This window comes from Nicotiana tabacum, chromosome 22 (genome assembly GCF_000715075.1).
Source record: "Nicotiana tabacum cultivar K326 chromosome 22, ASM71507v2, whole genome shotgun sequence".
Classification (NCBI taxonomy): Eukaryota; Viridiplantae; Streptophyta; class Magnoliopsida; order Solanales; family Solanaceae; genus Nicotiana; species Nicotiana tabacum.
Genome location: NC_134101.1, coordinates 182,759,139 through 182,774,920, shown reverse-complemented (window position 1 = coordinate 182,774,920; position 15,782 = coordinate 182,759,139). Strand labels below are relative to the sequence as shown.

Sequence of the window (15,782 nt, the reverse complement as noted above, 5' to 3'; positions counted from 1 at the left end):
ACATTACATGCTATAATGAAGCAGTAAAACCCGTAGAAGCAGTGATAACATGTAAAGTCATTTTTAATTCAGTTCAAACTTCATGAATGCCTTTTTAACAATTAAGCAGTTAAATGACAGACAAATAAGATAGATAAGCACATAAAGGATTGCCCCTCGGGCACAATGTTAACAATATCAGCCCCTCAGGCTATATCTCACATCACACTGGGTACTCGCGCTCACTGGGAATGTGCAGACTCCTGGAGGGGCCCCTTATGGCCCAAGCGCAATATCAAGCCATCTCGTGGCATCATCACTAGGCTCTTGGCCTCATATCAACAAGCCACCTCATGGCGTACATATCTCCGGCCCTCGACCTCATAATCATAATCAGTGTTTCCTCACAACATAGGCCCTCATTCTTAATCAGTAAAAATCCTCACAAGCCACTCGGGCAATAGCAAAGCATGATTCTCAGCTCAAAATATCATTTACAAGATCATTTAAGTGTTAAAACAGAGTAAGCATGGTTGAGTTACGAAAACAGTGGAATATAGCATGACTGAGTTCAAGTATAAAGTCAAAACAGTGAGGAAATATCAATAAAAATCACTTAAGGATTCAAATAGTTGGCACGAGACCCAAATATTACATTCAGTCCAAAACATGCTGATAGCATATAGTTTTCAGTCAAATACGCGGTAAAACAGTTACTCGAGATGGACTAAGTCACAATCCCCAACATTACACGACCCCACGCTCGTCATCTAGTGTGTGAGTCACCTCAATATAGCACAACGATGTGCAATCCAGGGTTCTATACAATTAGGACATCATTTACAATCATTACTCACCATAATCTGGTCCAAACTCTATCCTGCGACGCCTTTGCCCCTCGAATCGACCTCCACTCGCAATGAATCTATCCAAAATCAGAATCACAACATCAAAATATGCTAAGGGAACGAAGCCCAAGCGAAAATAATCATTATACAACACAAATTCGAAATTACAAAAACCGGACCCTTTGACCCATAGCTTGGAATTCAACAAAATTCACATCAATAGGTTCCTTATCTCCCCATGAGTTCGTACATATCAAAAGTACCAAAATCCGACCACAAATGGTCCCTCAAATACTCAAGTCTAGGTCTCCAATTCCAAGCCCTAGTTTCCCCAATTCTAACCCTTATATTCCATTAATTATAGCTCTAATCCGTAAAATAATACCATAGGAACGAGTTTTAGGTCCAAAATCCTTACTTCAATGAATTTCCCTTGAAATCCTTTTTCAAAATCGTCCAAAAACCTCCAAAGCCGACTTAAAATGGTAGAATAGCACAAAAATCGCGAAGGACACAATTTATATGTCCTGACCCAGGCATTTTCGTGACTGCAATCAATTCACTGCATCTGCGTTACTGCTTTTGCGGTCCAAAAGCCGCTTCTGCGGTTTTCACTTATCCTCCAGCTTTCTGCATCTGCGATGCACCAGCCGAACCTGCGCCATCGTAGGTGAAGTTCACCAACCGCTCTTGCAGTTTCTGCCTCCCTCACTTTCTTCCGCTTCTGCATCCTTCCCCCTCGCATCTGCGGCACCGCATTTGCGGTCCCCAATCCGCATGTGCGGAAATAGCAGAAGCAGAAAATCTGTAGCTTCTACAAAAATTCCAAACTCTCCAACAATCATCTGAAACCACCCCGAGGCCCTCGGGACCTCAACCAAAAGTACAAACATATCCCATAACCTTATTCAAACTTATACCAATCTTCAAAACATCTCAAATAACATCGGATCAACCAAAACACATCGAATTGAAGCCTAAATTTCCAAATTCTTCCGAATTACGCTTTTGATAAAAAACTCAACCAAACCACGTCCGAATGACCTGAAATTTTGCACACACATCCCAAATGACACAATAGAACTAGTGCAACTCTCGAACTTCCATTCCGACCCATATATTAAAATCTCACCTATCAACCGGAAATTACCAAAATACCAACTTCGCTAATTCAAGCCTAAATCTTCTTCGAACCTCAAAAACTCATTCCGATCACGCTCCTAAGTCTCAAATGACCTCCCAAAGCTATCCGAACCATCGAAACTCATATCCGAACCCTCTAACACATAAGTTAACATCCGATTGTCTTTTCCAACTTAATCTCCCTCAAAAGAGACTAAGTGTCTCATATCTTACCAAATCCTTTCCGAACCCGAGCCAACCAACCTGATCATACATAGAACCAACAAACAAAGCAATAAGAGGCAAAAATTGGGGAAACAGAGCGGTAACTCATGAGACAACTGGCAGGGTCATCACAGTTGCACAAACCAAATGGCATTCTCCTATGTGCATATGTTCCATGAGGACATGTGAAAGTTGTCTTATCTTGATCTTTTGGTGCGATTGGGATTTTGTTATACCCTGAATAGCCATCGAGAAAATAATAAAAACTATATCCTGCAATATTTTCCTACATTTGATCAATAAATGTCAAAGTAAAGTGATTTTTTCTAGTGGCATCATTGAGACGTCTATAATCTATACAGACTCTTCATCCTGTGACAGTCCTGGTAGGTATTAGTTCAGTATTTTTATTTTTTATCACTGTCATACCTCCATTTTTTGGTACAACCTGAACAAGACTTACCCAAGGCTGTCTGAAATAGGGTAAATAATACTTGTCTCACCTCAATTTGTGTGCGCAGTCCAGGTGCATTTCCGGAAAAGCTATTATGTGAAAACTAAGTAAAATAAGGAAATTTGCTTTTAAAATTGAATAAAGTTGACTTTGCTCAACAGTCTTGGTAAACAGACCCAGACCCGTGATGCAACTATCTCGTAGGATCCATAGTAAAATTTGGGACTTGGGCGTATGCTCGAAATCGAATTCCAAGGTCCCAAGCCCGAGAAATGAATTTTTGAAAGAAATTGTTTAACTGAAGTTATAAGAGTTTTTGGAAATGAAAAGATGTTTCAAATTGATGGTATCGGGTCCGTATTTTTATCTGGAGCTCGGTACAGGTCTTAAATAATAATTAAGTTGAATCTGTGAAGTTTGGTAAGAATCGGAGTTCGTTTAGTATAAATCAAACCTTTATTTGAGAAATTGGAAATTTTGATGTTCTCGAGTGATTTCATGAATTTGAGGCTTAATTCATAGTTGTTGATGTTATTTTGATGATTTGATCGCACGAGCAAGTCTGTATGATGTTTTTGGACTTGCGTGCATGTTTGGTTTAGTGCCTCGAGGGCTCGGGTGAGTTTTGGATAGGCCACAGAGTGAAATTGGATTTAGGAAAACTGTTGTTGTGTTGCAGGTCTGCAGGCTTCGCAATTGCAAAGCCTGGCTCGCAAATGCGAGCTCGCATTTGCAAAGAAACATCACAATTGTGATGATGGACTGGGAAAGGGAGACCTTCGTATATGCGAGGCTCATGTCGCAAATGCGACCTTAACAGGCACCACAATTGCGAACAATTGTTCGCATTTGAGAAGAAAGCAGAGGTGGGCCTTCCTTGGTAATTGCGAAGCTTTGGCCGTAATTGTGAGTTCGCATTTGCGAACATGACATCGCAAATGCGATATCTACGCCTGTGTAAAATCAAACTTAGACAAAAATTCTTCATTTTTCAAACTCCCTCGAACCCTAAGCTCTCTTGGGCGATTTTCAAAAGAATAGTTCTTCTCCAAATCGATTGTAAGTCATTTCTAACTTATTTTATTCAATCTATAACATCTTTTCACATGATTTCAATTCAAAATCAAGGGTTTTCATGGGGAAATTGGGTGTTTTGGGTAGCACTTAGGATTTTCATATTTTGGGGATTTGGACGTCGATTTGAGGTCCAATTTCAAAACAAATTATATATTTGAGTTCGTGGGTGAATAGGTAATCGAGTTTTGGTTCAAACCTTGGATTTTGACCATGTGGTCCCGGGGTCAATTTTTGTCTTTTTGGGAAAAAGATTAAGTAAATTGTGGCTAGATACAAGCGAATTGGTGGCGGAAACAAAAGGTAAAGCAGTAGTTGAGGCTTGAATTGTGTTTGTGGCATTGAGGTAAGTGTTTGGTCTAACCTTAGCTTGAGAGATTAGGAGTTGTATCTTATTTTCTATGTGTTAATTGTTGAGTACAACGTATAGGTGTGGTGACAAGTATCTATACGTTGGTGTCAAGCATGCCCGTGAGTCTTATACTATGATTAATGTGACTCTGTTTCGTATTGTTCATGCTTTATATGATGATTTCTATCGTTGAACAAGGCCTGTGGAAGTATTATTGGTAATTGAACATTGTAGAGCATTGGCTCAAGTTGAGAATTGAGGTGTGAAGTAATTGTGTAAAAGAGAAGAGGTTTATGATATTGTCTCCCTTGCCGAGATGTTATTTTTTTTGATATTATCTCCCTTGCCGGGATGTTATTACTCATGATATTGTTTCTCTTGCCAGAATATTGTTATTATGATATTGTTCCCTTGCCGGGATTTTATTGTGATATTATTGATTCCCTTGCCCAAATTGCTTTGTGGTTGTTGCTTGGGTGAGGAAGAGTGTAAAGCACTAAGGGTGACGATGTGCATGATTTTAAGAGTATTAATGCACGAAGGGTGATGTTGTGCCAATATTGTGAGGTAAAAGCATGAAAGGTGATGTCGTGCCACACGATATAAAATGTCGTGCCACACGATATAAAATGTCGTGCCATGATATGATTGATATTGCACGAAGAATAATTCCGTGTCATGATTATGTGAGGTAAAAGCATGAAGGGTGATGCCGTGCCGATTATATTGATTTTTAAGGTGAGAACGAGAGTAAAAGCACGAAGGGTGATGTCGTGCACTTGTCATGATTTCCTTATTCTTGCTTATAGTTGAATTTTCGTGTTCCTTTCACTTATTTACTGAAATTTTGTTACATGATATTCCCCGCAGCATGTTTCCCCTTCCCATATTTAACTACTAGTATTTGTCATTATTACTTGCTGTATATGATATAACTTCACAAGTTTTATTTGGTAGTCTTATCCTAGCCTCATTACTACTTCGCCGAGGTTAGGCTAGGCACTTACCAGCACATGGGGTCGGTTGTGTTGATACTACACTCTGCACTGTGTGCAGATCCCGATGCTGCAGCTTTGGACCACAATGAGGTTGCTGCCTTCAGTCCATCAGGCGACCCGAGGTAGTCCTACAGGCGTCCGTAGGCCTTGGCGTCCCCTTCTTATCTAGTATTCTTTTGTTCTTTATCTTCTAGAGACAGACATGTATCTATTTTTTTCTAACCCTATTTGTAGTATTCTTAGATACTCTGTGATATTGTGACACCAGTTCTGGGCAGCTTATGTTTATGGATTTGTATCGGTATTATTTTAAATTGTTATATTTCATTCTTCTGCTTTATTATTTCCGTTGTTTATAAAATGTTAACTCTTAATTGTTAAGGTATTAAAAATGAAAAGAGTTAAATAATTGGTATAATTGGCTTGCCTAGCTTTCATTAGTAGGCGCCATCATGACTCCCGGGGGTGGGAAATCCGGGTCGTGACACCTTTGGGGTTGGACTATCGGTTTGTAGCTATCCTCTATGAGGATTTTGTGTGTACAAATTGCTGGATTAATCCCTTTGATATCTTTTATAGTCCATTACAAGCCTACTTTGTGTGCTTTCAATACTTCAATCAATCTTTCTTCCTATTCTATAGTTAGAGAAGATGAAATAAGTACAAGGAATAACTCATGCTCAAGATAGACATATTTCAAATGAGAAGGAGAGTTTTGAGTTTAATTTTTGGTTGAACTTCTTCTAATTGCATGTTGCCTTACTCATAATCTTATTCCAATAATTTTGCATCATTTCTGATAGCCGGATCTTCATCATGTGTGGTGCCAGATTTGCCCAAACATTTTTCAATTGAGTCAGAAATTAATTGATCGTCTTTGAATTCATCTATAAGATTATTAATCATGTCAATTGAAAAGCATGAAGATGATGTATCATCTTTTGAGAATCTTAGTATCTTTTGCATATCAAAAATAACTCTTTCTTTATCAACTCTTAAAATTAGTTGTCCTTGATGGACATCTATGATTGCCCTGTCTGTTTCAAGAAATGGTCTACCCAAAATAATTGGTTCATCAAAACACTCCTCCATTTCAAGTACTGTGAAATCTATAGGAAAAACAAGTTTATCTACTCTTACAAGTACATTTTCAATTATTCCCTTTGGTCTCTTAGTACTTTGATCAGCAAATTTAAGTGAAACACCTGTGTCTTTCATTTCATCAAGATCTTATTTTTTTAAAATAGAAAATGGCATCAAATTTATTGAAACTCCAGAATCACAAAATGCTTTTTCAATGTATACTCCGCCCAGAGTACATGGAATTGTGAAACTACCTGGGTCACCGAGTTTTTGTGGTAGCTTATTTTAAAGTATAGCACTGCATTTTCAATAAGCATTACTACAGAAACTTATTCCATTTTCTTTTTGCTTGATAAAATTTCTTTTAGAAATTTGGCATATGAAGGCATTTGCAATAAAGAATCAGTAAAAGGAATGTTGATGTGAATTTGTTTTAAAATCTCCAAAAACTTTGCAAATTGATTATCCAGCTTTTCTCTTTTCATCTTTTGTGGGAAAGGAATTGTAACAGGGAAAGAAGTCAAATTTTTAGTATTTTTTTTCTTCATTTTTCTTGGCTTCTTTCTCTTCTGATGGTTGAGAGGGTGTCTCAACATTCTCACCATTGCCTACCTGTTATTCTGATTGATTCTTTTATTGTTTGTTTGCATAGGGTTCATCAAAAGTCATACCTGACCGTAAGCCCATGGCCTTAAGGTGTTCTTTTGAATTTTCTCTATATTGCTCGGTAAAGGACCTTGAATCTTTTCAGACACAAGAGTTGTCAATTGGCTTAACTGAATTTCAAGATTTTTTAGAGCTGAATTTTGACTTTCCATTTTTTCATCCGTAACCTTAATGTACTTGTACAAAAGGTCATAAAGACTTGGATGGCCTTGTTGAGGCCTTTGCTGATATTGAGTTGCTTGCTGATAAGGCCTGAAATTTTGTTGTCCACAATTTTAATTTTGATATCCGGGTGGACTTTGTACATGTTGTTTTTGCTAGTTTTGAGAGTTTTCAGCACCATTTGCATTGCTCCATTGAAATCCTGGATGTTTTTGTGCTAATAGACTTCCAAAAGGATACAGCTTATATCTGATAACATTGACCTGTTCATTATTTTAATTAGTTTCTTGACATTCATGGTTTAGATGGTTTCCTCCACACAAGTCACAAGCCTCACACTGGCTTGGTTGTTATGTATTTACCTGAAAAGATTCAAATATTTGTGCCAAAGAAATAATTTGTTGTGTTAGTGTATTTAAAACATCCACCTGATTTACTGTAGTAGCTTTCTTAACGATTACACGCTCAGATGGCCACTGTATGGTATTTTCAGAAATTTCATTAAGCAATTGCAATGCTTCTTCTGTGGTTTTTCCCATTATGGAACCTCCTGCATCTGCATCTATTATATTTCTAGAAAAAGGTTTTAACCCATGATAAAAAATATAGAACTGCATATGTTCAGGAATGTCATGGTGTGGACATTTCCTTAACATTGCTTTCAATCTTTCCCAAGCTTAATAAACTGACTCAGTGTCAGTCTGCAAGAAGTTAGATTTATCTTGTCTTAACTTTGTTGTTTTAGCAGGGAAAAAATATTTATTTAAAAATTTCTGAGTCATTTGGTCCCATGTGGTAATAGACCCTTGCGACAAACTTCATAACCAAGTTTTGGCCTCTTCTTTTAAAGAAAAAGGAAATAGCCTTAACTTAATTACCCCAGGAGTTACTCCATTATGCTTTGCAGTTTCAACCAATTCTAAAAAGTCAATTAAATGACTATGTGGATCTTCACTTAGATCACCAATGAAAATACAAGATTGTTGAATTGTTTGAATCAGGCCTGTCCTGATTTCTAAGTTATTGGCTCCTACTGGAGGTTTCCTGACACAAGATTCATAGTTAAAGCGATCAGGTCTAGCATAATCCCTTAGAATTCTGTTTGTTGGTCTTGGCGCCACTTCATCAAATTGTTCCTCTACATGAGCTGGTGGTGGAATTTGTAGTGGATTGTTATCATCTTCTAATTGGTGCTCCATTTTATTACAATTTATGTTTTGAAATGATATTTCTCCTTTCCTGCACAATCACAAACTTTTTTCAATTTCAGGATCGTAATTGGCCAACTCTGTTGTAAAAGAGCGGGTCATAAACTATCTGAAATTAAAGTAAAATAAAGACAATTCCTAAAATAGTAATAGATAATTTTAAAAATAAATAATAAAAAAATAGTACGGTAATATTATAGTTAACTAAAACAATAAGTTGTAACTAACCATCAAAAGAAATAATATAATACTAATTATATTATATGAAAAAAAACTTCAATAACAAATCAAGTATGTTGGAGGATTAAAGTACTATCACTTAAAAAAAACTTGAACAAAAATATTATTTTATAAAAATATAGTAAAAGTAATAGTTATAATAATAGTAATATAGAATAGTACAAAGGATACTTTTAGAACTAGAATAGTAAAAACAAGTACTTACAATAATAATAATAATAAAATATACTTAAAAAATGACAAATAAAAAAATGAGATTGTGAATCACAAAACTAATATATTATACTATTATATAGATATTAGTACTAACAATAATAATATAATAATAAAATATAAAATAAAGTAGGTTGAAGTACTAACTATGAGGGATTTTTTTAATATATTTGTTAACAATATTATATACAATTGCTCCTAATAACAGTGACATTTAATGATAGTAGTATGTAGGAGATAATATTTTGAAGGGAAAGTTAACAATAATAATAAATTCTCAAATTAGTAACAAAATATTTAATCTGAAGTAGATGTGTGTCAATCCCCGGCAACGGCGCCAAAAATTGGACGAAGCTTGTGTGTATAGGATTTTCTGCTCGTACTCTGTCAAATTCTAGTATAGTTTATGATATCGTCCCACAGAGACTGGACAATCTAAGCTATAGACTTGTAATATTTTGACTACTATTTGGGAGAACCAAATTGATGAAAGGTGTGTTTGAAATTATAAATTAAGACAATTTTCTTCCGAAAAGTTTATATTTAAAAAGAGTTGGGAATCATTGAATTCACTTGATATATCATTACAATAAAATCTCGGTTTCATACGTATTTATTTAAAGAATAATTGCTTATTGCTAATACAATTATATTTTTAAACTAAGAAATAAATGAATACTTAACACTCCGTGAGGTTATGTCCATTAATTGATTTAAAACTAATGACGATTAAACTGAAATATCTTGCCTGAATTGTGCTCAAGCGTAGTAAAAACTTTGTGAGAATATTTTTACTAGAAAATCAATAATCTTGCCTTCAACAATTTCTTTGTGAGAATTAAAATTGAGGAAAGCAAGATTACAGACTTGACACAATAATCTTACTAAAAATTACTTTCACTCTAATATTCTATGCTCAAGTGTAGTGTCACGACCCAATTTCACTTCAGGTCGTGATGGCGCCCAACACCGTTGTCGGGCAAGCCAACGCGGAAATATTGATAAGTTCTAGTTTTACTTTTTCCAAAACAGTTACCACAATCTCTAAGTTTGAATTTAAAACAAGCAATAATTAACATCGTACCATAATAGTTATACAATCCAAACAAAAAATAGTCTACTAATATCTGTGCCAAGACCTGGTATCACAAGTATGTGGGCATCTAGTAGGATATACGAAAGAATAATTCTATCATACTGTCTGAAATAGAATAGACAGCCAAAAGGAAAGAAAGACTTCATCGGGCTGCTGAACAGCATAGGAAGGGAGCAGCTCATCGTGGAATCTCGGGCTGGATCAAGAGTATGCACCAGCCTGGTAACTAGATGTACCTGCCTCAGCTCTTGTACAATTAAGTACGGAAGTGTAGTATGAGTATATAAACAGTATGTACCCAGTAAGTACCTTGTCTAATCTCGAAGAAGTAGAGACGAAAGGTCGACTTGACACTTACTAGGGTCAAATAATATGAGAAAGTATTATACTAAGCATGGATAGCACAAATGATTAACAATTTATAGCAAGGAGTAACAAGTCCTTTCCTAGATGATATCACAGTTATCCATTTACATTTCAGGGCACATAACAAAATTCAGTTCACAGTAATATATCGAGCAAGAAGCATACGCAAGTAGTGCCGAGGTTGTACGACCTGATCCAACATAAAAATAAAGTGTGCACTGCCGAAGGGTCGAACGGCACGAACCATAGATGCATCCATTACCCCGCTCGCGAATCATACATGCTATGCGGTCAAATTTAATTAAACACAACAATAGGCAAACAAGAATATATATATCAGAAGAGCAATTACTCACAGAAATATCAACTTCTCTTTAAAAGGGCCAAGAAAACGATGTTCCTCTTATTAGTTTCATTTACCACATTCAACATGATTTAAGCAATAAAAATTAATCATAAAGTTACAAGAATATCACATAAAGCATGATTTTGGGTCCTAGACTACCCGGACTTAAGCACAATAGTGGCTACGCATGGACTCTCGTCACCTAGTGCGTACGTAGACCCCGCATTTAGTGGCAAATTATTCAATTATTACACCTATGGGGACAATTCCCTCTTACAAGGTTAGATAGGAGACTCACCTCGCTCCAAAGCGCACTCCCAATATCAAGAACGTGCTCAAACCCTCAATTTGGAGCCGAACGAACCGAAAGTAATTAAACGAGTTAGGAAAGAGTCAATACAAGTTCAAGAGTTCGCATTTCAATTACTAATGTAATTTTCCAACACTAAACACAAGTTTCCTAAAATCTGACCCCGGGCCCACGTGCCCGGATTCCGAAACTTTTCGAAGAAAGATGTTCTTTATAACCTAAGGATCAATAATATATGATTTCTACTTCATTCTATAATAAATTTCGTGGTTAAATCCAACTTTTATCAAAACCCTAGGTTTTGCTCTAATCCCATGATTTTCTTTAATCTTTGTGTGTTAATATACCCGAGGTTCAAGTATTAAACTACAAATAAATAGGATGAACTTACCTCAAGATGCTATGTGAAAGTCTTTTCTCAAGAGCTCCAAAATCGCCCAATAAATGAGTGAAAATGAGCAAAAATGGCTTAGAGCCCATAAAAAATGCAGGTCACTGGTTCAGTGATTTCCACATCTGCGGTCCTGGGCCGCACCTACACCCACCGCATCTGAGGAAAGGTGTCCGCGTCTGCGAAAATTCAGCTGGGCCACTGGGCTTCTTCTGCGGGAAGCAACCGCTTCTGTGGAAGCTTAGTCGCTTCTGCGGCTTTTGGCTTGGCCTGCCTTAGCCGCTTCTACGAGAGAACGACCGCTTTTGCGGTCTCGCACCTGCGGCTGACCAACCGCAGGTGCCGTTATGACAGAGTACTGGAGCTTCAGCTCCTTCCCAAGTTTTTCAACTTCACTCTAGCCTTGCCCGATTGACGCTCGGGGCCCACTGGGCCCCGCCCAAACATATCAACAAGTTTGAAATCATAAAACGGACTTGCTCGAACCCTCAAAATGCCCGAAACAACGCTAAATCTAAGAATCACCCTCTAAAACCAATTAAATCAAACTTATGAACAATAGTACTAACGTCCCTTTTGCCGGGGGCGCTACATCTTTAAATGGATATAGGTGGCTCCATAGCAGATAGTGCTGATCGCAGCTAGTGGCACGTCCTCTTTCTAGCTGACTTGGTGAGCCCCACATTATTTCAGGGACCTATATATTTTGTATCTTATGTTCACCTTCTCACCATCTTTTGAGGTATAGCTGGGGCCTTGTTGTCGGCACTTTTATAGCATTTTCTTTGTATCTACTTAGAGGCTCCGTAGACATTTACGTGGGTTGTGTATAGGTGTTGGGAAAGTCAATAAAAAGCGGTAAAAGATAAATGTACATAGGTTTTAAAATGAGTAATCAGACAATTTAATTAAGCCGAGTATGATTAAAGCGACTGTGCTAAACCCACTTAACCTGGGAATGCCTAACACCTTCTTCCAGGTTAACAGAGTTCCTTACCCGTATTTCTGTGTTTCGCGGACTGTAAAATAGAGTCAATTTTTCTCGATTCGGGATTTTAAACCGGTGACTTGGGAAACCATAAATTATCCCAAGTGGTGACTCTGAATTTGAATAAATAATCCTGTTTTGATTATTATTGCTTTAATTGGAAAAACTCATTTATATCCCTTTCGGGTAAAAAGGAGGTGTTGACAGCTTTGGCGACTATTCTGGGGAACAAGAACCCAGAATCTCTGGTTTCTAGATTCAGAATTCGAGCTTGTTAATATGATCTATGCTTGGTTTTATTGTTTGTTGATATTACTGTATTTGTGGACCTGATGCGCTAATTGCCGCTTATTTTACTGTTTTGATATTATTTGAATTGTATTAAATTGTCTTCTTATGCCTCCCTTCTGAGTCTTCTAAAACTACGGTGAACACATACGCGTGCCCACTTTTATGTTAGAAGTCATACCAAATAGAATGAGGCTTGGGTCAACAACAAGCCCAGGTAGACTTTCGTGCTCCCGGTACATTGCCTCCACCTCGGCTCGAGCTATCCGCTCGGGTAAGCTAGGTCTAGATCACAACCCCAGGTTTAAACCTAGAATAACATAGCCTCATGCTGGATCCCTAGTAGGAATGTTTGTTTGCATCATGTGCATTTGACTTTGGGGACTCAATACAGGGGTTGGGTCCGTCTAGGACAGGTGTACCCAAAAATAAAAAATCATCCCGATGCATCATATGTGCTACATGTTCCATTCTTCAAAGGTAAAAATTGGTCATTTGGTAGACCAATGATGATTGAGGGTAAATGAGAGAGAAAAGAGGGTGGAGTGTGAAAATAAAGAAAATAGGGCCCAGTTATATTTTTCTTTCATATTTTTTTAAGAAGAAGATGAAAAAAATAAAAATAAATAAATAATCTCAAAAAAGATTTTGGACTTTCCCATCATTTTCCGAAAAAAAAATCAAAAAAAAGGGAAAATAAAATCCAAAAAGAGTTTACATGTTTCATCATTTTTCAAAAAAAGACAAAAAATATGTTTTCTCCAAATCAGTTATTTTTTTTATTCTCGCCCGTATCCAATCTTCCCGAACTACACATACATAATTCTCGTCTTTCGGGGCGAGATACGTAGGTAGCCCACATAGGATCCGGTCTTCCTAGTGAGTCTTAGATTCTTGGGTTCGCGGGGGTCTTAGCCAAATCTTGCATGTCTAGCCACTTTTGGCCACATCGGTCATTCTTGCAAAAATTGGGTCATTTGCCCAAAAGTGGTTCAATGACCCATGTCTTAAAATCTTGAGTCCACAACTAGGTGTCATATTACTTTAAGGTCCGTCCTTTTTTTGAGTTTGCATCTTTAGTCTCTTCTAGCCATATCGGCCATTCTTGCAAAATGGGTCATTTTTGCAAATTAATTTTGGGCCATGATTATTGGGAGTTTGAATCCACATAAGCTTTAGTGAGGTATTTCCATGTCTATGAGGTCACCTTTGATGAGTTTGCGCTAATAAGCCATGAAGGTTAATTTAAAAAAAAATGCCACAATCATGCCTTGCATGTGTCTAATAAAGAGTGTTATTGTCTCACATAGTATTCTAAGTCGTTAACTCTATTTGGTCTTATTTTTCTCATACAGGTGTGGATCTAGTTACCAGAGCTTGAGCATGACAGACACCCTAGGACCATCTAGACAGGATACTGCATTCAAGAGCTGGCTTAAGGAGACTTTTTATGTTTTGAGTTTGTTTTTTTATGTTGTCTTGTTCTTTAAACTCATGTCCGGCAGTACTGGTTCTTTTGGTTGGTTTCAAAGTTTATCATAGTATAGTTGAGTTTGTCGAGTCTCTCATTATCATACTTTCTACGATGTATTTGAAAACCAAAAAATTTATAAATGAAAATCCAAAAGATTTTTTGTTTTAGTTTATTACATTTCCAGAACTACACTTGATCTGATTCATAGGGGACATGATACGTAGGCAAACTACATAGGGTTCGATCGAATCATCATTAAATAAAAAATCATAAAAAAGCAACAACAACAACAAAAAAAGAGAAAAAAGAGAATAAAGTTGTGGGACATGAGAAATGAGTGGAAAGAAAAGAGTGATAAGCAAAAGAATAGAAGAGAAAGGAAATAAAAAACCAAGCGGTGATAGAAAGGAAAATGAAGAAGGAAACGGGGCAAGAAGAGTGAAATTGGGATGATGTCATCTGACCTTCGTACCCTCGAAGTCATTTTAGAACCGATAACTGTGACTAGGTGCAATGCACATAAAGTGAGATTATCTTATGTTAAATGCCCTAACGCTAACATAATGACTTTATTTTGTTCATCTTTGTTACCTTCATTACAGCAGAAGGGTGGTTGGTTTGTGGTTCTTAAAGTGGTAACTCTTCTCTACAACATAAAGTTGAACGGCAATGGTAGATGACAACAGAATTGAGTTGGTTGATACTGGTGCCCAAAAGCAATTGGTTGAACAGGACAATGGGTTGGTTGAAGAGGCAAGGATGTTAAGACAACACATGATGGATATGTAGCAGGATTGATGACTGGGAAGGCACCACCCTAGCCACCACCTAGCTTCCTAGATGCTACCCTTACCCAAACTCCGGTAATAGTGCCAGATGATCCCCATACTCTCCAGATTCTCCCGCTTATCACAGCCTTCCCAACCACCCTAGTAGCTCCATCACTCGTCCTCCAACCACCTTTCCCGAAAATTGCCCTCCTGTCATATCCACTATCCTCACGATCACAACTTCTCAACAATCTTCCCTTTATAGATCCAACAATGAACACCCATTCAAAACTCTTGATGCCCAATATTACCCCTCACGGGTTGCCCACAAGGTCCCTGACTCATACAATCATAGCCCTCGGAATGAGCCTCATGTTAAAAATGAAAACTTCACAGGAAAAGAAGGGCGGGATGAGATATCTAGGAAGCTGAAAGGTATAGAACATTCCTTAAGGAGCATGCAAGGGATGGGAAATCAGATTAACATGTCTTACAATGACTTGTGTATGTTCCCTGATGTTCATCTGCCCGCAGAGTTTAAAACCAAAGTTTAACTTGTATGATGGGCATAGAGATCTAGTATCCCAGCTAAGGGGTTATTGTAGTGAAATGAGAAGTGTTGGCAGGAAAGATGATTTGTTGATGGCGTATTTCAGTGAGAGCTTGAGTGGGGAAACCTTGGAATTGTATACTCATCAAGATGTCAAGAAGTGGCATGCATGGGATGACATGGCTCAAAATTCTGTTCGATACTTTCAGTACAATCTAGACATTATCCCAAACCACTCCTCCCTGTCTAAGATGGAAAAGAAACCGAAGGAATGTTTTAGGGAGTTTGGACTCAAATGGAGGAACCAAGATGCTCGGGTCAGTCTCCCGATTGGTGAAGAAGAAATGGTTGAGATTTTCCTACAAGCCTAGGGGGCCACCTACTTCAGTCATTTGATCCCGGCCTTGGGTAAACCTTTCAATGATGTGGTAAAAATAGGGGAGATGGTAGAAGAGTGAATTAAGTCACCCAAAATCATTAGTTATTCTGCATTGAAAGATACTACAGAAGACATTCAGAACATCTCCGTAAGTTTGGGTGGAAGAAAGAGAAATAGAAAAGATGTTGTTGAGACCCGCC

The 15,782-nt window shown here is 37.5% G+C and overlaps 1 protein-coding gene and 1 non-coding gene across 2 annotated transcripts; one reads left to right on the top strand and one right to left on the bottom strand.

Moving 5' to 3' along the window:
- Positions 1 to 5,823: 5,823 nt before the first annotated feature.
- Positions 5,824 to 6,270, bottom strand: LOC142176184 (uncharacterized). Its single transcript, XM_075243293.1, has one exon. It carries the CDS (start codon positions 6,268 to 6,270, stop codon positions 5,824 to 5,826), a length of 447 nt encoding a protein of 148 aa, XP_075099394.1.
- Positions 6,271 to 7,590: 1,320 nt separating this feature from the next.
- On the top strand, positions 7,591 to 7,697 carry LOC142176828 (small nucleolar RNA R71). The gene has a single exon (XR_012705635.1). It is a non-coding gene; the product is annotated as a small nucleolar RNA R71 (small nucleolar RNA).
- Positions 7,698 to 15,782: the final 8,085 nt, after the last annotated feature.

Bases quoted from the DNA above. Each gene is read 5' to 3' on its own strand.
- LOC142176184 (XM_075243293.1), bottom strand. From the start codon at position 6,270: ATGAAAGACACAGGTGTTTCACTTAAATTTGCTGATCAAAGTACTAAG.